The sequence below is a fragment of the Prionailurus bengalensis genome, chromosome A1, assembly GCF_016509475.1.
Source record: "Prionailurus bengalensis isolate Pbe53 chromosome A1, Fcat_Pben_1.1_paternal_pri, whole genome shotgun sequence".
NCBI classification, from domain to species: Eukaryota; Metazoa; Chordata; class Mammalia; order Carnivora; family Felidae; genus Prionailurus; species Prionailurus bengalensis.
Genome location: NC_057343.1, coordinates 203,747,594 through 203,772,988, shown reverse-complemented (window position 1 = coordinate 203,772,988; position 25,395 = coordinate 203,747,594). Strand labels below are relative to the sequence as shown.

General features: G+C 35.0%; 1 protein-coding gene across 1 annotated transcript in view; it reads right to left on the bottom strand.

Annotated features, from left to right (window-relative positions):
- Nucleotides 1–25,395, bottom strand: part of HCN1 (hyperpolarization activated cyclic nucleotide gated potassium channel 1) — a 390,638-nt gene that overhangs the window by 324,194 nt on the left and 41,049 nt on the right. Inside the window, exon 2 of the mRNA XM_043598841.1 lies at nt 18,044–18,467. Coding sequence (XP_043454776.1) covers nt 18,044–18,467 — 424 coding nt within the window. The remainder of the gene's footprint in view (nt 1–18,043; nt 18,468–25,395) is intronic.

Here is a 25,395-nt window from a genome sequence, read left to right as displayed (position 1 = left end):
TATGATGATCTTGTTGTTTCAAATTATGTCATACCTATCTATGAAATGAAAAATCTCTCTATAAAATATTCTTTATTTTGAAACAAGCTATATCATCCTGCTTTCTGATCATAATGGAATAAATAACAAGGACTGAGCTTCCCTCCCTATCTTAAGCCACTAGAAAACCTGACAAACTGTATGAAACATTGGTTTTCAAGATACTGGATCACAGACAGCACAGAAGAATAATCCCTGGAAGAAGGTGAACCCTAACCTTGCACCAGCTCCCTGTCTAGAAAGAATTTCCAGAGCACAGTGCAGAAAAAGAGAATCGAAACAGAGCTCAGCATTCTCACAAAGTTGAGAGACAGATGGGAGAGACAGAGAGGTCATGGTAAGGCAAAATACCAGAGCTGAAGGAGATGCACAGAGAGAAAGCTCAAAGATCAGCAGAGGGATTCCTTTGAGTCTTTGGCTGAATATTGATATGAGCAGCATATGAAGTTGCTACAAAGGCCAAAAAAAGAATGATTAAGAAAGAGTAAATGAAACAGAAAATATATAATGAAATGATGGCCGGTATTTTTACAAATTTGATGATATCTATAAATCCACAGATCCAATCAACAAACTCCAAGTAAAACAAGAAAACCATACTAAGGCACATAAAAATCAAATTGTTGAAAGGCAGGGATAAAGAGAAAAATCTCAAAAGCAGCCACAGAAAAAAGTCATTAACCTACAGTGGAACAAAGAGAAGAATATCAGATTTCTCATCAGAAACAACACATGCAGAAAAAAATCGAGTGATATCTTTACAGTGTTAAAGGAAAAAAAAAAGTCTTCCTAGAACCCTATATGCAGCACAAATACTTTTTAAAAACTCAAGACAAAACAATGAGTACCAGGCATACAAAAGTTGAGAGAATTCATCAACAGCAGACCAGCACTACAAGAAACATTAAAGGAACTTCTTCATGCAGGAGAAAAATGAAACCTGATAAAAACTTAGACCTACACAAAGGAATGAAAAACAATGGTAACAGTAAGCATTAAAAGGCATTTTTAAACTCTTTAAAAAAATACTTTAAAAGACAACTATTTAAAGCAAAAATAATTACAACATAATATGGGATTTATAATGAACATAGAAGTAAACAATAGCACAAAAGCCAGCAAAGGGACACTGGAAATATACTATATGTGAAATAGTATAATACTATTTGAATGTAGACTGTGATAAGCTCAATATACATATTGTAAATCTTAGACAAGCATTAGGAAAGAATGAGGGATCGTTACTAATTCAATAGTGGATATAAAATAGAAACATAAAAAATATTAAATTAAAATACAAGGAAATAAGGGAAAAGAAACAAATAAAATATATATGGGTAGATAGAAAACAATTACTAAGAGGGTGGATTTAAACCCAATGATAACAATCAAAACATTAAATGTAAATGGTTTCAGTTAAAAGGCAGAGATTAGATTTAATAAACAAAAGCAAGATTTAACCACTTGCTGTCTACAAGATACTTGAAAATAAAAACACAGCTTGAAAATAAAAGGTAGAAAAAGGTATACAAATATTAATTAAAAAGATGAAGTGGTTATATTTACATCAAAGTAGATATTAAAGATTAAAAGGCTCGTTTTATGGTGATAAAAGAGCAATTCATCAAGAGGACATGACCATCTTCACAATGTATAAAACTCATAGCACAGAGGCGCCTGGGTGGCTCAGTTGGTTAGGTGGCTGATTCTTGATGTCAGCTCAGGTCATGATCTCACAGTTTGTGAGTTAAGCCCCATGTTGGGCTCTGCACTGACAGCATGGAGCCTGCTTGGGATTCTCTGCTTCCCTCTCTCCCTGCTCCTCCTCTGCTTGTGATCTATCTCTCAAAATAAATAAAAAAAAAACATTAAAAATTACTTAAAAAAAACTCCTAGCACAGCTTCAAAGTACATAAAGTAAAAACTGATAGAACTAAAAGGAGAAATGGACAAATCCAAAATGATAGCTGCATATTTTACTCTCTCTCTCAAGAATTGCCAGAACAAGCAATCATAAAAATCAGTAGGGATATAAATGATTAGAATTACCACTGTCAATTGTCAATGATAGAACACTCTAACCAATAACAGCAGAAAACATATATATTTAAGTACATATAAGGACATTCACTAAGATAGCCCTATTCTAGGCCATAAAATAAATACAAATGAATTGGAACAAGGCATAGAATCAAAAAATGATTAAAAAAATAATAACAGTAGCAACATTCACCAATAGTCTAAGAACTGTGTTTGATTTTTAAGTATTTTTAAAGAATGAATTGTTTGAAAAATGAAATCAAACAAAAGTAACACATTCTAAGGATAATGGATACATTATGAAGCACTCTCAATGTCTGATTGTATAACTCTGGTGTTCTCCAAATTTCAAGTACAATAAAGTCTTCTTGTAAAAAAAATTATTCCAATTATATCATATATTCATAACACTTATTATTCTCTACTTGATTGGGCCAAAGTCAAAAAATTAAGCATTGTAATTCTTTTTAATGTGGAGGCTAGGAGATTAAATTATGCAAATACCCATCCACATTTAATAAATTATTAAACTCACACTAAGTCTGATGTTTTGAAGCTTGGAAATCAGTACTTCCATTAATAGAGTGATTTAAATTCCTATTAAGGTTGAGTTCACTTACAAAAACTAAGTAAAATAAAGATTGCTTTATAATTGATATACCCAAGAGGCATCTCTGATGGAGTCATCCATAGTAAGTGCCTGTTCCCTGATGCCTAAAGGAATGTCCATCAGCTTTCTAAGCACTGTGTGAACTCAGAAAGGACGTCACATGGTAGTAGCACTATTGTCACCCTATCTCATCTCTTGTCTAAATTATAGCAATGACACTTAATGGATGACCTACCAGAAATCTTACCTGCCTCTTTTTACAAACCTCTTTTTGTATGCTGTTTTCAGTCACATTTACATCTACGCAATACAGGAGAGAGAGGGCAAGACCTGTTTGTGAAGACTTTGGACCATGCAGTTTGGACCATGCAGTTTGGACCATGCAGTTTGGATTTGAATCCTGGCATTGTCATTGACTAGCCTAGTACAACTTAGGCAGTGTTCATCTCTTTGTTCCTCAGCTTCATTTGTTTATGAAATAATGATACTACCTACTACATAGGGTTCTTCGGGGGGATTAATTAAATTAATATTTGGAAGTTCTTAGAAGAACATATAGTTTCAGAGTAAGCATTATACATTTGTGAAATAAATGTATCACATTGTTGCTTAAAACCATTCAAATGTTTCTTACCGTCCTCAGGATAAAGACTATACTCTTAAATTTGACTTCCAAAATACCAGTTTATCTTTCCAACTTCTCTCTCTATTCAAGCTATGTGGACTATGTAGGCTTTACTTAAAGACACTCTTAAATGTCTTTGCACTTAAGAAATACTCCCTTGGTTATGACATCATTCTCTTAACTTTTTTTCATTAAGTCCTACGCATCTTAGAAGTCTCAATTCAGAGATCACTTCCTGCAGGAAGCTTTCTCTAGTCCCAAAAGTGTGATACATCTTCACAGAGAACTCTGTCATTTCCTCCCTCACAGCACACTATATTTCAATTCCTTTCTACTTATATGATTCGACTCTACATTAATTAATAATGGAAGCTCTTTCTGTGTGTGTACTCTTGTAATCTATATGCATAGCATATACTATGAGTCCATAATATATTTATGCAACAAAACAAGAAAGAACGAATAACTTAATAAATGATACAGTGACTATATCATAGGAAGGTATAGCATGTTTCCTCCATCATGACCTCATCACTAGCGAGATGGTTGTTTGTCTAAAACCAAAAATATCCATGAGAGAAAAACAATGGGACGATCAAGCAAGTCCATGATTTTACTGTGAATAGGTTCAAGTTTAATGCAAGTTAGTCACAGGCCAATCTAGTAATCCATCTGAGACACACTCTGCCTCCATCTCTCAGCTATTCCAACGCCTAAAGTACTATTGTTAAACATGTAGCTGTAGCTCTCTGCCTCGCAGGTCCATAGTGGATTGTCTTTCCTGACTCTCTTGTGACTGGATGAGGTGAGGCGACAATTTCTAGCCAAAGAGTTATGGAAAGTAATATGTATCACCTTGGGGTCAGATCACTTACTGATCTGATCTTGTCCATCAAGACCCTACACAGCTTTTTATTTCCTTGTGAAAATGACTTGCAGTGATCAAGATGGGACCTGCCTCATCCGTCTGCATCCAGGTTCCAGGCAACAAGGAGCAAGACTGCTCGCCTACCTGTGATGGATATGTAGTGGAACAACATACAGACATCCCTGCAAAAAGCTACCAAGATACCCTGGACTGAGTGGTAACACTTTCAATACTAAAAAACAAAAACAAAATTCCGTCTCCACAAAACCATCACAAACCACACACTAGGAAATATCGAACAAGATTTCTAAAAACTGTTAGAGCACAAGGGGAACACTCTAAGGAAACCCTCTCCCAAATTCAATGACACCTTGATTTCGTTTGGCAGCCCCAAGTTTGTAACAATTACATGCCTGCATGACTGAACTGTGAGGAAATTATTTTGATTATTTTCTTTAGAAAAATATACTGAACACTTTTTTGTTCCTTTAGGAAAAATTTAATAGCATAATTTCGAAGAAAATGTTTATAAGGCAGCCTGGGTGGCTCAGTCTGGTTAATTGTCCAACTCCTGATTTCAGCTCAGATTTTGATCTCATGGTTGTGAGACGGAGCCTCATCAGGCTCTGTGCTGACAGCATGGAGCCTGCTTGGGATTCTCTCTCTCCCTCTCTTTCTGTCTCTCCCCGACCCTCTCTGTCTCTCTCTGAAAATAAATACATAAACATTTTTTTTAAATCTTAAAAAAATAAAATGTTTATAGAATGTGTAAAATTGTATCACATTTAAATTGTAGTTTTTAACCTGAAGCAGTCATTTACTTTCCATGTCAAATAAAATAATTGAACAAAATAAATATCGTCTGGATATCTATATTAGGTAAAAAGGAAAAATAATTAACTTGATATCTTTGGTCTTGCAAGTTAAGCAACTTATTTTGCCAATTTGGAAGTATTCTATTTTGAATTTAATCATCTCGTTAATGACCTTTTTTTTCCATACAACTTTTATCTGTTTTGAAAGGCAGAAATAAAATAATATAGCAACTAATGAATAGATAAAATCAATAGTTCTCCATCTAAGGAGTGTATCACACTGACTTATTCACCCCCAATATTCCATTCCTCAGTTGAAGGGATAATGAAATAGATAGTACCCAAAGTCCTCAAATAGGATGCCCTGACCCTATGCTAAGGCTCTCTCTCCTGTGTGTGTGTGTCTCCTGATAAGAGAATTATGTTTCTTTTTTCACAGTTGTAAAAAAAATTACTAATAGAGATTTCATTTACACTCATTGTTAGCAAACCTTCTAATGGGAAATGTGACAGAGGGAGGACAGGGAAAAATTCCTGCTTCCATAGAAGTAAAGGTGATAAGAGGAATTGATATTGGAGGGACTTCGCTTTCTCAGGAAGCAGAGAAAGGAGTTGATTTTCTATCATGACATCTATCATTACAGCTAGAACATCTGACTCCTCACTTCTCTGAAGAACAGATAGTATTATCCAGACTCAGGGTAATTTCACTGGCCTGCTTCTTCTCAACAAGACTAACAACCACCATCACCACCACAACAATAAAAACAACATCAATAAATAGTCTTACCACTGAAGGGATATTTGAGAACAGCCTTTGATGGAAAGAATACATTTCTTTTGTAGGTAGACTCTATCAACACAAGGGTTCATCAGGAAAGAAAATTGCAGCAGTATCTGCAGGTACCCATATTACAAGTGACTCAGTGCAGGGGCAGGAACTAGGAGGCACAAAGATGAACATGATACTTATGCACAGAATGTGGACACAATTCAAGCATTCTGAATAGAGCGGGTGTTTCCATATTTACAGAACAGCTGATTTGCTGTTGGGCATTCAGGTCCCGAATACAGTTCAGCTTCTTGATTATTTCTTAAGGATCATTCATTTAATTGGAATAACACATTTTCTAGTTAGGAGTCCCATGCAAGAGCATCTGTATTATAAAAAAGAGAGAGAAAGAGAGAGAATCTAGGTTCTTTTTTGCTAAATTCTCTCACTAATTACAGATGTTATAATACTGTGTATGAAATTTAAATATATTATTTTTCTTCTTAAAAAAACTTTCAATATTTAGGAGTCTTTCACAAATTTCAATGATTTGAATGAAATATTTCCTATTCCAGTATGGAAGTCATTTTGCAAACTCAATGTGGTTTTAGTATTATATTAAATAAAAGTGCTTTTTTTTTTTTTTGGTTTGTAAAACTCGGCAGATTTCACATTTTAGTAACACGTGGTATTTAATAGCCCTTTTTGTTTCTAATGACTAATCAAAGGATGGCAGATACTTGGTCCAGATACCACCACTCCCTACTCCTGCTCCATTAGCAACTTTATGAATTGATCGAGCTTTGTGATTCAGACTGAAATGAGATATAGCCTTAGAATCATTATTAAAATCTTCCATTCAGCAATTTCCAATAGATAAGAATTCACACATCTGTTATGAGCGTTGATGTCCTTTTCTAACACCTCCACTCGATTACAAAATCACTTTTAGCCATGGTTGTGGATTATCTATCTTTATACTCCTGTACGCAGTACAGTGCTTAGCATGTGGTGGATGGTCATTTAATATATATGAAATACTATACTTGGTAATCATATAAAGACATGAGGTTGGCAAATGAGAAGTCAGGTAAGTATCTAACCACCTAGTCTCTTATTTTTATTTAGAAGAGTTAGTATATATTACATATACAGTGTTTAACTGGATATATAGAATCATACATTTAAGAAATACGCTACTGAACAGAATTCTTTCAAAAACAGTAGCATTTTGCTAGAACATGTGCTAACTGGAAAATTTTTTTTAATCTGAAGCCACAGAGCCACTTTCTAATTTCAAGACTTTGGAGATTTTTGGAACATCTGAAATAACAATTCTATTAAAGGGAAGGGGGATGGTTGATTTAGTTGGTAAAAGTCCAGCAGTAACACTTAGAAACACTAAAACATTCATCTTTGATATTAGGCAAATACTGATAATTTGGCAACAAGGAAAGACTTCAGCAAAACTGTAAAATATTTTTTCTTAATTGCTTTCTGATGTCTCCCTGTCTCCTCTGCAGCCCAACTAAACTTCTTACAGCCTGTAGAGCCCGTCTCTCACACAAAGGCACCTCTCACTCAAGTTATGATACACATATTCATGTATCTATCTTTTTTGTATAGAGAATTGCTCTCTACTATTCAAGAATTACTCTCTCCACCCGCCAACCAGTAGCCTGCTACAATGTTATTTGGTAATGTTTGAGTATATTTGAAGGTCTATAAGATACTCTTCAAGCTGAAAAAGCCATAAAAATGACTCATCAGTCATTTAGTACTTTCAAGTCTATTACTCATAACCTGGCCCTGAAAGTCAGAAGAGGAAATACATATACTACTTTTGGAATCCATACATGTTCTAATATTATTCTAAAGGTAATAATTTATGTGAGCCTAAATGATCATAAATCTAGAAGTTCTTCAGTAACCCTTTCCTAACAAATTAGTAGCATTTTTTTTGGTAGTATCTGTCATTCTAAAATTATTTTGCTTCTACAGCAAATACATGCTAGAGGAAGGAGGGGAGGTCATCCTCTACCAGGTTAAGGACTAGCGAAGACTGCATTTCTCTGAATTTCAGATTAAATAAAAAGGGGAAGCATTTTAATTGTACACTATTATTAAAACTTGTACACTTGCATGCTTATGATTCACTCCCAGTCAACTAGAAGCATCTGTTCTGGACATTTATTATGCTTCTCCTCAGTGTCACGGAGATGAATATGTTCACATAATGGAGAACTGCTTCCCATACTCAAACACTGTAACCTTCACAAAGTTAACTGATACTCCAAGCAGTTTTGTTAGATATTATTAGTCAGTTAAAGCCCTTGGATTCTAAATTTCAAAGCACACGCTGCCACAGTCCAAACTCTACCTTTTACTCTCTGCTATGATCTACAATATTCAGGAAGGTAAGAATTTTATTCTTTCAGAAATTCTATGAAAAAAATCATTGAAATAATTTGACTGGCTAATTACATCTTAAGTTAATTTATATGATAAAAATTATATCTCAAATTAAATTAATAAGTCTCTTTAGACTTTCCACAGTAGAGTGCACAAAGTCCTTTCCCATGAATTTTCTCTTCAATTATTAAAACAACCATATAGGCCAAGTAGAAGCCATTGGCCATATTTTTTTAAGTGAGAGGATGGCATCTAAACATGAATTGTACAACATACTCCTGACTTTCATTTTAATTAAGCTGAACTTCCTTTACTTTGTATGTTCACCAAACTCATATGTCCACCGAACTCATATGCCCACAACAGTAATGACAAAAAAAGTAGCACATTCAGATAATTAGCACATTATTGCAAAATTCACACTTGATGACCAGTCTTACTGGGAAATCCTTTTTGATTTCATCACTCCTGATGAATAAGATGATCTCAAAACAGCTATTCTTTTTCTTTGCAACTGCTTTAAATTATATAGAATCTTGGGACTAGCTTCCGGAATCCTTACTCAATGTCTACTTTCACTTTAAGATGTAATAAGAAAAGATTTTGACCCCTTTGACCCTCTTTAAAAAAAATGGCCTAAATGGCAGGCTTAACTCAAAATAGCCACCAGAATTATATAACCAACCAAATGTATTTCGTTTTCACACTAAGACGCGACTCCTCTAATACAAAATCTAAAGTGAATACGTCAGCAAGACAGAAAGAGTAGTCAAAGTAGGTCTTTCTCAGCCATTATCCAGTGTGATTGAGGATTCTAATTTTATTTATTCTTGAGCCTTCATTACAGTTATAAGTGAGTTAAGAAAACTGACTTTCTGTGACAATTTCTAATGTACCTCAATTACTATGCTTTGCTCAGTGAAGCAGGTATCAACTACTACTTTTGACATAAGGCAAACATAATTTTGTTTCCTAAAATACTTCAAATTAATAAAAAAAAAACCTCTTTGACGTTGTACCTAAAGTAAAAAATAGGTTTGTTATAAACTAACAATAAAAAAGCACACATTTCTCTCTTTATGATTAGATAAGTATATTTGTCATTGCCTTCAGAAGGGAGTTTAATTTCATTTAATCATTTATAACAATAAAATATTCTTGGGTGGCACTGTAACATCTTTCAATTTATGTCATATCTCATCACACCTTTCTCGCTTGTAGACAGGTGCACCACAGTATACAGGACCAACAAAAGTGACCTATTCAACTGAGATAATTACCTAGATAATTAAAGTAACACATGTTTATTATGAACACTCTGGAAATTGAACCAGAATTCATGTTTAAACCAGAATCACATCATAAATTGTGTGTCCGATACTCATGAACAAATGGCATTCCCAGTTTTCACTCTAACAGCAGGTGGATGAGTCTAAAATAGCAGTAGCCATAATACATGTTGTAACTGTGTGCACAATGGAAGGGAAAATGGAAACATTTTTTCTAGAAAAATTATGTCAGATAAATGTGAGGCTAAATGCACTTTGACCTAAATTGTTTGATTTATTTGCTACTTCAATTCTATACTCAGTATATTTCAGGCGGAAGTAATCCATAATAGTGTTTATAATACTTCCAATGTATGGACAGGCAGTAAGCACATTAAAGAGCCAACAGTCGAACTCTCTGTTGAGATTTTTCATATTTTAAACTAGTAGCAACTTTTGTGATAACAACAATTTACATTTCTATAAACTTTCTGGTTTCAAAGTATGCTCAACAATAACACCTCATTGGAGACTCTATACAATTCTGATATTGGGCAGAAAATTATTATCGTCTCCATCTATAAAGGAAGAACTTGATTGATTTTATTCATGATTTCTAAATGCCCTTGGAATATTTCCCAGGCTTATCCACTTGGAAGGACATATACTTTCAAACTTAGTTTTCAAAGTTGCCATGACTAGGAAGCCTTATTTAGAGCTTCTCTTCGACCTTCCACCACACTCTCATAATGCATCTGTCTCTCTTGTTTTGTTGTCTATACTATAATTGCCTCTAATATTGGATTCAAGACACTCTAGTGTTTTGCTTGCCTGTTTATTTACATGTTTGCTTTTCCTACTAATTTGAAATTTCCTTGAGGGCATAATCTAACTCATTTAGCAAGTGTTCCTATGCCTTATTATTTTCCAGACACTCTGCTAGGAACTAAAGATACAAGAAATTTATGACTTTCCCCCACTTCTGGAACTTAATATATAGTTGGAAAAGCATCATTGAAGAGAAATTACAAAAGTGATGAATGTTATAAAGCAAAAGCACATGGGCTATGCCAGGATATTATAGACAGAATTCACATTACCTGAGAGATTAGGTAATTCTACCCCAAAGAAGTTTAAATTAAAGTCAACATTAAAGGAACAAAATGTGATGGATAAACTGGGGTTGGCCAAAGAAACAAAATTCTGGGAAAAGTAAACAACATATGTAAGGTCTTAAAACAGCATATAAAGAAGTCCAGCATAGTAAAAAATAAGGAGCAAGTAGTTTCCCAGGCTCAAATAAAAAGACTCAGATTTCAAAGGACCTTGAATTTTGGATTTTTTCCTAATAGTAATGAAAAATCATAGAAATATTTTCAGTAGGTAGATGACATAGTAACATTTGCTCTTTAAAAATAGCACTTTTGAGGTCTTGGGAAGACAAGCAAGGGTGAATTTTAAAATCTAGTAATTAGTCTATTATAAAATGAGAAATATAACAAATGAGCGATGACTGGTGTTGGCTTGAACTAGGATGAAGATAGAGAAGATTCAGGGATACAGTATGAGAATTCAAACCGCCTTCAAGAAGTAGAACCAATAGGATCTGGTTATTGTTAGCTACAGAGTTTGAAAGCAAAGGAGAAGTCAAGGATACCGCTGAGATTTTAACTGAGTAAAAAGAAACAGAGAAGGAGAACACTTGAAAGGGAAATGGACATACTGAGCTCGAGGATCTCAAGAGATATCTTTATGGAGACGTCACGCACTTGTGTAGACTTTGAGATAGGAGGTACGTGATTTTAAAGCTTTGGATACGTGTCTGGCTATTATCAACATACAGCCATGGAAGTGTATAAAAATGTGCAAAATGGAAACACAGGCTGGGCCCATAACAGGACATTCATAACGTCTAGAATTTTAATCTTAAAATAAAGGTCTGAACATTTCAGATATGATCTTGTTTTTCATGAAACTGAGAATTCCATGTCCAAAGCATCAGAATTATACAGGTGTGCTGTAGGGCACTAACAAAGAGCGTTCATAAAATCACGTATCTCACCTCTCACACACACAGACATATACCCACGCATACTTTGTTAATTCTACTTAACTGTCTTGGCCTCACAACATTTCATACCCAAATAGAGCTTTTCACATTGTACTTTAGAACTCCAGGGTATCTGTTAAAATATCATCTTAGAAAATACACAGTATAATAATTGAAAACAATTCTCCCAGAATAAAAATAATTCCTTAGAGAAAGAACATAAACTCTTTGTTTAACCTGAGGAGAAAGTATAGGGAAAGAGAAATTATTTTTGCATATATGAATAGCCATAGTCATCTATTTTACCTAGACATAAACAGCCAAGAATTAGGTGATTTTAAGAGAGTGTAAGTGAACAATTGCCAAAGAAGACAATTTTGTTTTTTTAGAATATAGAACCCTGAGGTAACACAACCAGTAGAGGACACCTAGTGGTCTTTAGCAGAATCAATATTTGCCTGCAGAAAGTATTAAGCAACTCACCACACACAGGTAATAATGTCAATGTCAGCAAATGTGTTAATGTGAGAAAGATCGCATCATGAATCTTATGAATATGTGTGTGTGTATACACACATACATACATGCATTTCATTTTGTTTGAACTTCACAACTTTCCATCAAGTTTATAGGCATGAATCACTCACTGTAAGGGCTTCTCCCTAGATTAAATAGAAAATGAAAGGCACACAATCTGAATGAAGTCCTACATATACTAATTTCCAGTATAGGGTTCATTTCACATCACCATGTTTCTGGTGATGCGAAATACAAATCTCAAATACAATTATATCAATAATATTAATACTAGTACATGTGCTATACATACTAATATAGCACATATATTTATATATCATTATATATATTATATGTTATATAATATATATATTATATATGATAATATTCATTATATATATTATATACGATATATATATTATATACGATAATATTCATTATATCAATTATAATTGACACTGAAATTATAAAACATTAAAAAAGACTTCATATAAGATCATCTCATATTTTATTATTGCTACAAACATTTCAAGGGCAAGAGTACTTGTAAAAGTTAAATCTCCCTCTAGAAAACTAAATAGCACACTTGTTGTATAGATGTAGGCAAATGTGTGATACATTTGTCTAACTGGTATTATTGTGATTATTTTAATGTTTATTTATTTCTGAGACAGAGAGAGAGACAGAGCATGAGTGGGGGAGGGGCAGAGAGAGAGGGAGACACAGAATCAGAAGCAGGCTCCAGGCTCTGGGCTGTTGGCACAGAGCCCGATGTGAGGCTCGAACTCACAAACCGTGAGATCTTGACCTGAGCCGAAGTAGGTCACTCAACCTACTGAGCCACCCAGGTGCCCCTCCTAACTGGTATTATTAAGTCCATCCTCAGTGGTCTCTAACCCCTTCATTCTGCAGCACTCTAAAATGCACCCCCTCTACCTAAATGCCTCAATGACACCTTATTAGGTCCATCATTAGCACAAATTCATGTCTATACCTCCAAACTCACTCCCTTTACAACCTAGATTCTGGAGATATGGAACTGCTGTCTGAGCCAGGCTGCCTGTCCGTCAGATCTCACTGGAATGCCCTTCCCTTTCCCTTTCAGTCAGCTTGGGAATTCAGACTCCAGCTTTGAAACTCAGTTCAGATAACTGTGAGCCTCTCTTCTTGTGCAAAAAAAAAACAAAAAAAACACAACCCTCTGTTGTTCACTCCCTCCTTTATTCTGCCACTTACCACACCATCTGTGATTATTTGCTCACATGTCTGTTTTTCCTACAAAGCTGGAAAGCTGGGATCTGCTTTGAATTCTCTCATGCAGCATCTGCACATAGGAGCTACTCAGTAATTGCTTGGGAGTAAAAAATGAATATTCCCTTGCAATTATTTAATGGATTTAGAACATGGAGGACTGCCATGTATTTAGGGGACGGGCATGCTCTGATAACCTTTCAGAACTCTGTACCAGTGTACAAGGAGAGTCAAAGGCAAAGTTGACAAGGACTGTTCCCTATAGACGCCTATACCCAGCAAAAGAAAAGGAAAATGCATATAAATAAGCATTAGCAACGAAGCTATCTGCATGAGCAAATGCAAGAAGGGCCAGTAAAACAACCCAAATTAAAGGCACTGACCATTACAGCCCAGTCCCTCCAGGTCGAATATTTTCTGGAGATGAGTTTCAGCCTAGTTTTTAAAGGAATGATAGAAAAAAAGAAAAAGGCTTTCCACATCTGAGGTGTGGCACATGCAAAACTGCAGAAGCAGAAAGAACCATTCTCTGCAAGCACTGTAAAACTAAAACACAAACAGGAGAGAGTTGTTGGGTACAAATGTGAAGTGACAGTGGTGAGATGGGGGAACAGTTTGCTGGAGAGCCTTGAAGGCACAGCAAAGAAACACAGATTTGATGTGATAGGCAATAGAGTCTCTCTTACTTCTAGTTGGGGGGTAAGTGTAGGAAAATACTGGTGTTTGCTTACAGCAAATCTTAGAATTTGATGTGTTTTCTTAAAAAATGAAAGTAGTTAGAGTATGTATTGTGTAATTATAGATAGGCAATTTATAGCAAGAGTTAGTTTCTAATCTAAACCAATTAGAATGCTAAAATTAACCAAAGACAGAAACCACAGTCTGCATCAGCTCCCTGTGGAATAAATTTCCTTATTAATGCTCTGTTGTTAAACACACTTCGTATATAAACCTACCTCTAAGCTAACATAAAAATCTAATATTGATTGCAAGAAGAGCATCTCAATGTTCCGTAGACATTATTCATCTGAAATTGCTACAGACATATATGAAGATCAGAACCATAAGCCCTCTTCCAGCCTAAAATGGATTTATTTAATTATGGCATGTCTCAAATCTACACAAGGAAGATTGAGGGGACAGGAGATAAGGAATACAGAATAAAATATTATACATCTGTATCCCAAAGCCATACTTATTACACAAGCGTCATGCATTTCCAACACTTTTTTTACATTGTGCATGAAGATTTTACACTTTACGTGACATACGATCCTACAAAAAAGATAACCATTACAGAGAATATGTCTCTTTTCAATTACTATTTCCTAAATCTCAAATAATATCAAGGGTTATCCCTCTTTGATAAAGTGACTGACATCAGCAAATGAAGGATTTCAGGATCCTAGAACACTTCACCTTTGCTAACTGAATAATCTCCCATTCCTAACCTCTTAATCTACCTTTTATCTCTTCAGGGTTTGGGATGGTCCGAAATTGCTACTAATGTGCCATTTTATTTGGTGGGGGAGGGGGATTTCCTCACTTTGTTTCTTTTAGGTCACAGAAAATGGGCTTCTTCTGTGATGGGTTACAAAATAACACCCAGGCTTGAGTCCCTCTTTACTGGAAATATAACATGAACAACAACATGATGAATTAAGGGGATGATTTTTTTTCAACCAAAATACAGAGTGGGAAAGATGCACCTAGGTTTTCTGGAGATCACAGGAAAAGGAATGTTCTGGCCTGATTTATCTAAATTGCTACAGATTTTCATGTCACCTAGAATATGTAAAGTTTCAGTATAGCATCAGAGAGTTCTCTACTTTTGCATCCTAAAGCCATTGATCTAATTGCCTTGTGAAAACAACTTCCCTCCTGACTCCTTAACACCAAGTATTTCAGAAATTAGTTGGCCAAATCACCTCTTTCCTTCTACATTAGCCACTACATTCAACTTTAGTAATGACAGTAACATAAGGGCTAAATTTTAAAGTTTCTGTATTTCATTCACAATATTTCTCTAATTTATTTGGCTTTGGCACTTCTTGTTGTTTTTCAGTTGAACTAATTCAGACCGAAAAAAAAAAATGCATCATTGAAGATGGAAGCAGTTTCCTATAGAAGGCAGCCACTTTCCTTGGGAATGATTCATTTAGAACAGTGGCAGCTTCCAGACTTCACACATTACTTCCCCAAATTTGCTGAATTTAGCATTAGCCAGCTTGGTACTAAAACACTCAGAACTCAAAGACATGTGGGTGAACTCACATCTTCCTCTGCAGTCTTATGCCAAATGCTCACAGAGCAAATTCTTCTGATTTATTTGTTGTATGTTCTACATGTAAACACATCCCAGTGGCATTTATAAAAATCAGGTAAAGATCCGCCACTTTGGAACCATTCAAGTTTCTCTCTGCTTTTGGTTTGAATCATGTAGGTGATGAAACAATTTGTATCAAATTCTGGATTAATTATTCCTGTTTCTTCCCTGTTTAACAGTATTACTAGCAGACATTAAATATCACTGATATATGTGATTCTCCACATACATCATATAATCAAGAAAACATTCTTCACTTAAATGAGCTTATGGTTCATTTTATCATCAAGATCATTTATTTATAAGAAAGATCTTGCCAACTCACAACTCTAGGCTCAATGTGTTTGGCTACCAAATTTCTGTAAGTGCATATTAAATTGCATTTTATAGTAATGATGGCAGAAAGCCGATGACCCTGAACTATATCATGGCATCTTTAAAACACCATCATGTTACACAGATCTAGGTGCCTGTCACCACTGCCAGGAACCAGAGGGCAACAGTGTAAGGAGTGTCCTCTTCTGACTGCGTGGCCTGCCATTTTATCTGATAGGACACCATCTGTTTATCCTGCTACCACTCCCTAGGGTAATTGGGTTAAAACTACAAGACACTGCAAACAGTCACATTGCCCACTGTATTTTTAATTGCCTGGCTATTTATATCAGTGACTTTTCTTCTTACAGGATATTCATTTAAAAAAAAAAACACGCTTGTGACCATGTTTTAAGAGGTAAATGTTCAACTCTAATGTTGCACAGACACAATCTTTGTTAAGAAGTTTCCTACAATTTCTTATTCAATCTATACAACAGTGGAATATTAAGGTATTTATCATTGAAAGAATGCATGTAATAGTGAGAAACTATACAGTTTTGTTATATAATGTTATAAAATGTTAAAAGCATTTGCCCTGGGGTCAGATTAGAAGGTTAGAATCCCAGCTCCAGCTTTTTTCTGGGCAAGCTACCAAAATTAGGAAAGGGAACTAATCCATGTAAAGAATACAATATATCATTTGACATATAATAAGCCCTCAATAAATATTAACTATTATTATCAATAATCATCTTGATTTGATATTAATCTCAAACTGGTATAACAGATTTTAAGAACCAAACATTTATTACATTTTAGATGGAATGTGCTATATAGAGACACATTACAAGATGAATCCAATTTCTCAAACGTGCTTCTTTTGATTTTGAATATAATCCATATCCATATTTTAAGAATGACCCATTTTTATGCCTTTCAGCAGTGTCTTACACAGTGTTTTATTATTGTATGTCATTTTCTGAAATCCTGTGAACCAAAATGTCATTGACAGGCACACACAAAACACAGCTACTGTCTCACAGGAAGCAGAGCGAATGTTCACAGAATTTCTATTCTATGACTGGTTTAAACCTAAATTCCAAAACATAATTCTTCCCAAACATGTTAAAAAGCATTTTGGTAGTGAGTAAAGCAATAACTAATCTATTGCCAGTATACTGTTGTCATTAGTGCTGGTTTAGAGACTCCGGGCCTTTTTGACCCTCATTTTTATGCAAACAGTAAAATTCAGGTTATCATTAATGTAAAAAAGCAGACTTAGAAGGAAAATAAAGTCAAAAAGGTTATTATGCATACTCTGGAATTAGGGACATAAACTCCTTTGCTCAGTGATGGCACATTTAACTCAGATCCTTGGAAACTCCAGTTGGCTGAGCCCTTTCAGGACCCACCCACTGCCTAAGAACAACAGATGCCCTCTTCAGCAAAACATTGGCCAGATTCACTGTATTTATGCACTGTACTATTTGTGTTTTCTATGTAATAATTTCTCCCCAGGGTATCCTGTTTTTCAGTATTTTGAAACGAATTAATAGGGCAAAACTATAATAATTAATTACAGGCAAAACATAACACTGAGCAAATTATTATGCTGAAATTAGTCTCTATATATGCAACTTGGAAATACTTTTTCAAAGTTTTTTCTTCAAACACAAATTCTCTGAAATTTCAGTGTTAGATGAAATATAAACCAGATTATCTCACAGAACTAATGATGCAAACTAGATTAGCAATCAGACCCTACACATCTTTGTTCAAAGATGGTACTTGATGTATTCATATTAAATAAAAAGAAACTTCCCATGGTAGAGAAGGGACTGCATTGGTTAGGATAAACATTTGTTGATTAGAGGGGATTTGTTTTTAAAGAGACTTAATTGGCATAAAACAAATGTTTTATAATCACTACTTTTTTCAGTTGATTCAAATCCAGTATTTGACCATATCTTTTGAAGACACAAATACATCACTTATGCACCAAAAAGAATAAGTAGAATTTTTCCTCTTGAATCTCATAAAACTTATTACACATTGTACAGGTGTTCATCTTAAAAGTGATAGTTAACAATCTCATGATATAGTGGCTTGAAAAAAGTAAAAGATATGTCTTACCTCTTCCCACTGATGTATGTATCTAATTAACCTTGAAAGTCGCAACAAACGCAAGAGACTGAGAATTTTTGTAAACCTCACAATGCGAAGTGCCCTGGCTGTCTTGTAAACTTCTGAATCCATTCCTTTTTCTACAATGAGAAAGATATAATCCACTGGGATTGATGAGATGAAGTCAACCACAAACCAGCTTTTTAAATAATTCATCTTGATCACTTTAGGGTCCAGGATGATTTCAGAACTGTCTTCATTGACAGTGCCAGTCCTAAAATTCATTATCAGGTCCAAAAGGAAAACTGTATCTGATGCCACATTGAAAATAATCCATGGTGTTGTTGTTTGTTCTGTAAAGAATGTGATTCCAACTGGTATGATGACCAGATTTCCAACCATCATTATAAGCATTATTAAATCCCAATAAAACCTACAACAAATAAAAAAATCAGATTTTAATAGACAATAACCATTCTTTGCCCCATCATAAAGAAATTTAATGACTTATGGTTAAATAAATGAGTATAAGAATGAAGTGTTTGTTCTGTAAATATGGTAACTCCTTCAATGTTGACAAATGAAAATCTAATTAATATATTCCTAAAGCAATGCATTGTTTATAGAATTCTAAAAATTATTTGATATAAAGTATTACAGAAATAAATTCAAGAACACGCAATCCTCCATTTACCTGATAAAAGAACAAAGACAACCTCCCCTATATTTAACAAGTAATATGCATGGAAATAAAGGAGAAGCATAAAAAAGAAGATCTACCTTAAAAAAATCATTTTGGGGAAGACTCTTTAGAGATGCTTTGAAGTACTTTACATGTCGAATTACCAATCAATCAAACACTAAGATACTAAAAATACTGGTAATATAAATTATATCTTAGGAGTACAGATTAGGTCAACCATAAACTTTAGGCTAGCCCATGGCTTCATAGTACTCCAAATATTTATGCTTCCTTCTTTTTTAGTTTGAAATGAGAAAAACCAATTTTGTTCTGAGGTTAAAAATAATTGAACAGACTACTCTAGGTTTAAAAAAAAAATTTTATGTTTTATTTATGTTTGAGAGTAAGAAAGACAGAGCATGCGTGGGAGGAGGGGCAAAGAGAGAGGGAGACACAGAATCTGAAACAGGCTCCAGGCTCCGAGCTGTCAGCAAAGAGCCCGACACAGGGTTCAAACTCACAGACCGTGAGATCATGACCTGAGCTGAAGTCAGACACTTAACCGACTCAACTACCCAGGTGCCCCGAGACTACTCTAGATTTTAAACTAGAATCTACTTAAAGCTTGCACTTTTACCACTGTTTCATTGAACAAATACTTTAAATATATTCCCTCTATTTTTCTAAATATTTCTTCCTTAAAATTTCTGATTTAATTTTCAACATGTTTATGATTACTAGCTGCCTTTTGAAACATTCTCATCTCACCTTATATTAAAATTGGAACAAAACCAGGAACTTTATTCCAGGTTAACACAGTGTAATTGAATTCATTGAAGATGATTGTAATGTTATTTTCACGAGGGTTATTTAAAGTCTATTGACCCTGTAGTGAACAGACTGCATATTTGTTACAAGTCTATGCATATAAACATGAAGAAGCAGATCGACTAGCACAACCCTATCATCATGAAATAGTCTCCAGAAATATGAGTTACGTCATCCTGGTCATAGGTATTCTCTTCTGGCAGTTTTGTTGTGTAAATGATGTAAATTTCTATGACAGAAATTTCTGTTAACCAAGATACCTTTTTTTTACATTACTTCTCCTTCTTAGACTACTTGGGTTACATTTTGGCAAGATATACAACTACATATACCTTTCATAGTTACTATCATCCCGACTCTTGGGATAAAAGTAGTAGTACAAGAAAGAACTGTAATAGGTCTTCTCTCCCCTTGTCCCTACCCCCAGGATTATGTAAAAGTAAATGCTTGTCTGTTTGAAGATTTCATCAGTCTTGTGTCAAAACTTATCCTCGCATTTATAGACAAGTATACATATACCCACGCCAATCATACATCATGCACTGTCAATTTCAATGACATATTTTCTCTTTTTTTTTTCCTACTCTTTTAATGGAAATGCAAAATGTGCCACTAAATACACCAAGGACAGAGGAGAGATGTAGAGGAGATGCAATATTGTAATAGCTATTTCCCAAAGAAGTGACATCATTGAACTCTAAAATGAAACCGTGTGTACCCTGAGGATTTTCACTTTTCTGGACACTCTTATCAGTCCCATCTGTGAGCTTGTCTCTCTGCCCTCCCCTTGAAGGCTGCTGGGTGTCACACGTAGCTCTTTTATCTTCTCTTCTACACATGCTCTTTGAGCAATATCACACACTCATCCATGTCTTTATGATTAATTCATAACTGATGACTCCAAAGCTCCACCTCCAGTCCATTCCTGTCTTGTAAGCCTCCTAATCCTCATAATCAGCAGCCTATTAAGTCTATCCCCATGCATATCTCACACTCATGTCTTACAGCAGGCACATGCTCAAACTCATCTTCTTGCATATGTATTTCTCACATGTCCCCTATGCCAGGGGATGGAACAACTCTATACCTTATTTGCAAGCCAGAAACCCCGGAGGAATCCTAGAAGACTCCTGGCCTTAAATCTGTTCAATCTCACACTTGATCAGTCACCGAGGCTGTTTGGTTCTTATATCTATGTATAAGTTGTATTCATCCATTTGCCCTTTACAATTCCCACTGCAACTATCTTCAACTAGAAATTCTCACCAGCTGTTTAATTTGGAGACAAGTTACTTAAATACTCTGATCTTAAATCTTCTCATCTGTAAAATGAAGATTATTATAGAAACAGCGTTTTCTATACAGATCAAATGAAATAATACATGCACATCATATATCCTAGCATATAACAAACTGTGGTACACAATGCCGGTGGCCTACTTTGTATTCATTTACCTTTCCTTACCAAAAGAAATCCAGTTTTGTGGGGAGCACCCAGAAGCCCACTGAAAGACACTCACTTTTACAGACATTCTTGCATTTCTCTCATTAAGACAGAAGATATTTTTAAAGAAAAACAACACATTCTATCCCTCTTACTCAATAGAAGAAATGAAGAGGATAAAGTGCCATCTAGTATTGTTATAGCAATAATTTTTATCACACCATAGCTTTTTATTAGTGGTACTTAATATGGTCTGAAGCCATCAGGAATCTCATTATCAATATAAAGCTCTATTAAACCTTATAATTTCCTTTTAAAGTATCACTGACTCTATTTTACAGACATAAACACAGATCTTGTTATAGACTTTGCATAATATAACACTTTCTTGAGTTAACATGGATTCATTCCTTATCTAGCCAAGGAAAATACAGTTGTCACCCACTCTAAAAGTATGATATAACTTCTGTTTTTTTAAGCAAAGAATATGCTTCTGAAAAGTGACCTCATGAGACTCTCTTGTCTACCTGCCCACAAGTTTCTTTTCTTGACTTTTTGCTCTGAAATATCTCTTGAATACTCAGGCTCAGTCTTTTCCTTAATTTTCAATTTCTGAGTCCTATACATCTTAGTATGGAATAATCTTTCCTATCAATTCCTCTTTCTGTTCCCATTGTCATCTACTTTGGGCAAAACTAGTGCTTGCTTAGAATAACTCAAGCCTCCTGTCTACGGAATCTGGTCAATTCTGCCCATCAGTCCCAGAGCGACTTATCTAACACATAACTTGCCAGGTCAAAAACTATCAATGATTCTCTTGGGGTGCCTGGGTGGCTCAGTTGGTTAAGTGTCCAACTTCAGCGCAGGTCATGATCTCACGGTTTGTGGGTTTGAGTCCTGCGTCAGGCTCTGTGCTGACAGCTCAGAGCCTGGAGCCTGCTTCGGATTCTGTGTCTCCCTTGCTCTCTGCCCCTCCCCTGCTCGTGCTCTGTCTCTCTCTCAAAAATAAATAAACATTAAAAAAAAATCAACGACTCTCTTAAGTAAAAATAACTCAGCATGGTTTTCAAGGCATCTTCCTTCCCTCCCAGGCTTTTCTTTCACACTTTATGGCAAGAACCTCATGTCTTAAGCAAGAGAGTACATGCACTTCCCTTGGCATCATGCTCACCTAGGTACATGTACAATAGATAGTTTCTTCCATTCTATTAATTCCTTTTCCCATTAGCACTCTACATACCCTTCATGCCTTGTTCTGACACTGAATTTCTTAGTTGTTTTTTTTTTACCCCCCAGAGCAACATATATTTTCAGTATGCTTATTTGAGTTTTGCTTTTGTTACTAATTATTTGTTTTTATTTCCTCCATCACTACTGGGTCAAAGTTCTTTTTTTTCTAATTTTATTAAGTTTTCAATTTAATTCCAGGATAGTTAACATACAATTTGTTTCGGATGTAGTGATTCAACAATTCTATACAGTGCTCATGGATACAAGTCCTCTGAAATTCAAAACTGTATTTTATCTTCTGTTTAACCTCTGCAGTGAATGTTGACAGTATATAGAATAACAAATGCTAAGAAGATAAATTAATTGAATTTTGACTGGAAACATACATTTCAGTAGGGATATTTAAAGTAATCCTTTTTATAAGACAAAAAGTAATTAATGTAGCAAATAATTTCTTGACTTATTATTTCTATAAATCTGGAGTTTTACTAATTGAGGATTTTTATAACATAGAAGACATTAAGGCAAATTAAAAAGGAAACAGAGATTAGTAATATATTATGAGGCTAGAAAGCCTGAACACAAAGAAGTTTTGGATTTGATTCTTGGTTCGGTGTATTGTATTTGGTGTATTGCTTCCATTCACCCTGCTTTATACAGACAACATTTATAAAAGCTCTTAGTTGGACTTTGAAGGCAGAGTAGGGTTCAAATCCTAGTTCTACTAGCTCCATAGGGTTGGGCAGGGTATTTAACTGCCTTGAACTTCTTCTACTACTCTTGAGTTTCTCTGCAGGAAGACTGTATGCATTGATGTATGCATAGTGTAGAGTACAGAACCTGTTATATAGAAAGTTTGTCTGAAAAACCAGCAGAGAGGGAACTCACTGGAAAACAAGTCTTGACCATTACAGTAGATTACCTAGGTAACCATTTTTACCTTGTACTGAAAGTAGACAAAATAAAATAGTATTTCAATCATAATTAATGTATCACTAATAGCTGTAAGCTTAATTATCATTGAGAAATTATTTTTTGTGTTAAGAATCCATTTTCCCCATGAATTTTTAGAGGAGAAAAAGCAGCATTATAAGGATTGATCTGTGATGTTAAACTTTAAAGAATTCAAAATTCAGTGATGCTTCTTTCTTTCTACCCACTTGTATCCCTCTAAAGCTTGTGGTAAATAAAGACAACCCTACTTCCCTAACAAAAGTTTCTCATCATCCTTCAGGCTTCCCTTCCCCTTTATAATACCTGTAGTAGTTGAAATAATCTGATGCCGAATATTTCTAACTTAAGGCCTTAAAGAAAAATTTAAAACTACCGTATTTCATTATTCGAGGTGCTTGTCTTTAAATTTGTCTCTCTAACTATTGAATGAAAGACTCTCTCCCTACCCTCCCCCCGATGAAAGAAAATATTTGTAACTAAGTGGAATGGAGGAAAGAACTTCTGGTTAAATCCTTGATAACAGATTTATATGTGGCTCCTCTTTCACCTACGGTTGAAGTCAAATTATGTAACAAACCTGTCCTATTTCTCACTTAAGACTCATTCCTAAAAATTACATTCTTAGATATGAACCATAACTTGGCCATGTTTCTAAACCAAATTATTTATCAATCTAAATAAATAAATGAATATCCAGCTGGATTTTATTAAACATATAGTCCTTGCAATTATTTTTCAAATTTTATTTAAAACTGATTCAATTTTTAAAAGTCCACTAGCCTGAGGATTAGATACATATCTTTTTTTTTTTAACTGAGGTACAGTTGACACAAAATGTTACATGAGTTTTAGGTATACAACACAGTGATTCAACAAGTCTATCTGCTGTTATGCGGTGTTCAACACAAGGCCAGCTACCATCTGGCCTCATAACATGCTGTTTACAATACTACTGAATACACTCCCTACACTGCACCTTTTATCCCGGTGACTTACTCATTTCATAACTGGAAGCTTAGAATTCCCACTCCCCTTCACCCATTTTTGGACACACATCTGTTGAAAAATGAAGTGCCTTATCATAAATACTGTCTTCTTATAGTACTATCAGTGGCAATTCACCCTGCCAAATCTCAGCAAACAATACCTGAACTTTGATCTGAGGGGTTCTCAGACATCCTTCATCACCTTACAAATCTCACTACTTACAGAATACTCATATTGGGGTTGATACTTTATAGGACATGTGCCTTTCCTAAGTTTTGCAAAGGAGTCTTTCTGGGGCGCCTGGGTGGCTCAGTCAGTTGAGCATCCAACTCTTGATTTTGGCTCTGGTCATGATCCCCGGATCATGGGATTGAGCCCTGCACTGGGCACTATGCTGAGCATGGGCCCTGCTTAAGATTCTCTCTTTCCCTCTGCCCTTCTCCCCTGCTTGTTTGTATGTTCTCTCCCTCTCTCTCCCTCTCTCTCCCTCTCTCTCTCTCTGTCTCTCAAATAAAAATAAAATATAAAAAAAAAAAGAAGTTTTCTTAATCAAGCCTGTTATTTGCTCTAATGCCTTGATATCCTGCAAGGCCACATTATTGCCTATGGGCAGTGTGGAGTGAAGATACACAGAAAAACACAGAAAACACAGACAATTCAAATACAGGCTATTTGAAGCAAAAATATACTAGCTTTCTTAACACAGTAAAACATTCCTAAGATCCTAACTGTGGAAAAAATTAACCTAACATATGGACAAAACTAACTTAAACCATATTTGAAGACATTTAGATGTTTTCAAGTAAACATAGCAATTTACCCAATGGGAATATGAGATGGGTAGAAGGTGCAATATGTTTTAGCTAATCTTATTTATTAAAATGAGCTAATGGAATGTAAATTTAATCCCTACCAAAGTAGTAAGATCTGTACCAATCCAGGAAAAGTAAACAGGTTTTCTACCTCCCCCTTCTGCAACTGCATTTTCTCCTTGTGTGTTAATCTTCTAACTGCCAACATTAATGGCCTTGTATTGGTACATTTACTCTTGCATTTTACAGTGTTGTTTACTCCTCCTACCTGAAACTCTCTCAAACCTTTAGTTTCTCAGATTCTGCATTTTCGTAGTTTCTCACTTGTATTTATAAATTAGCAGAAGTTTATTTTCCTCAACCTTTATATGACTCCTCTTCTTCCTCTACTAAAGTAGGCAGTCTATGTGATCATCTCACCCAG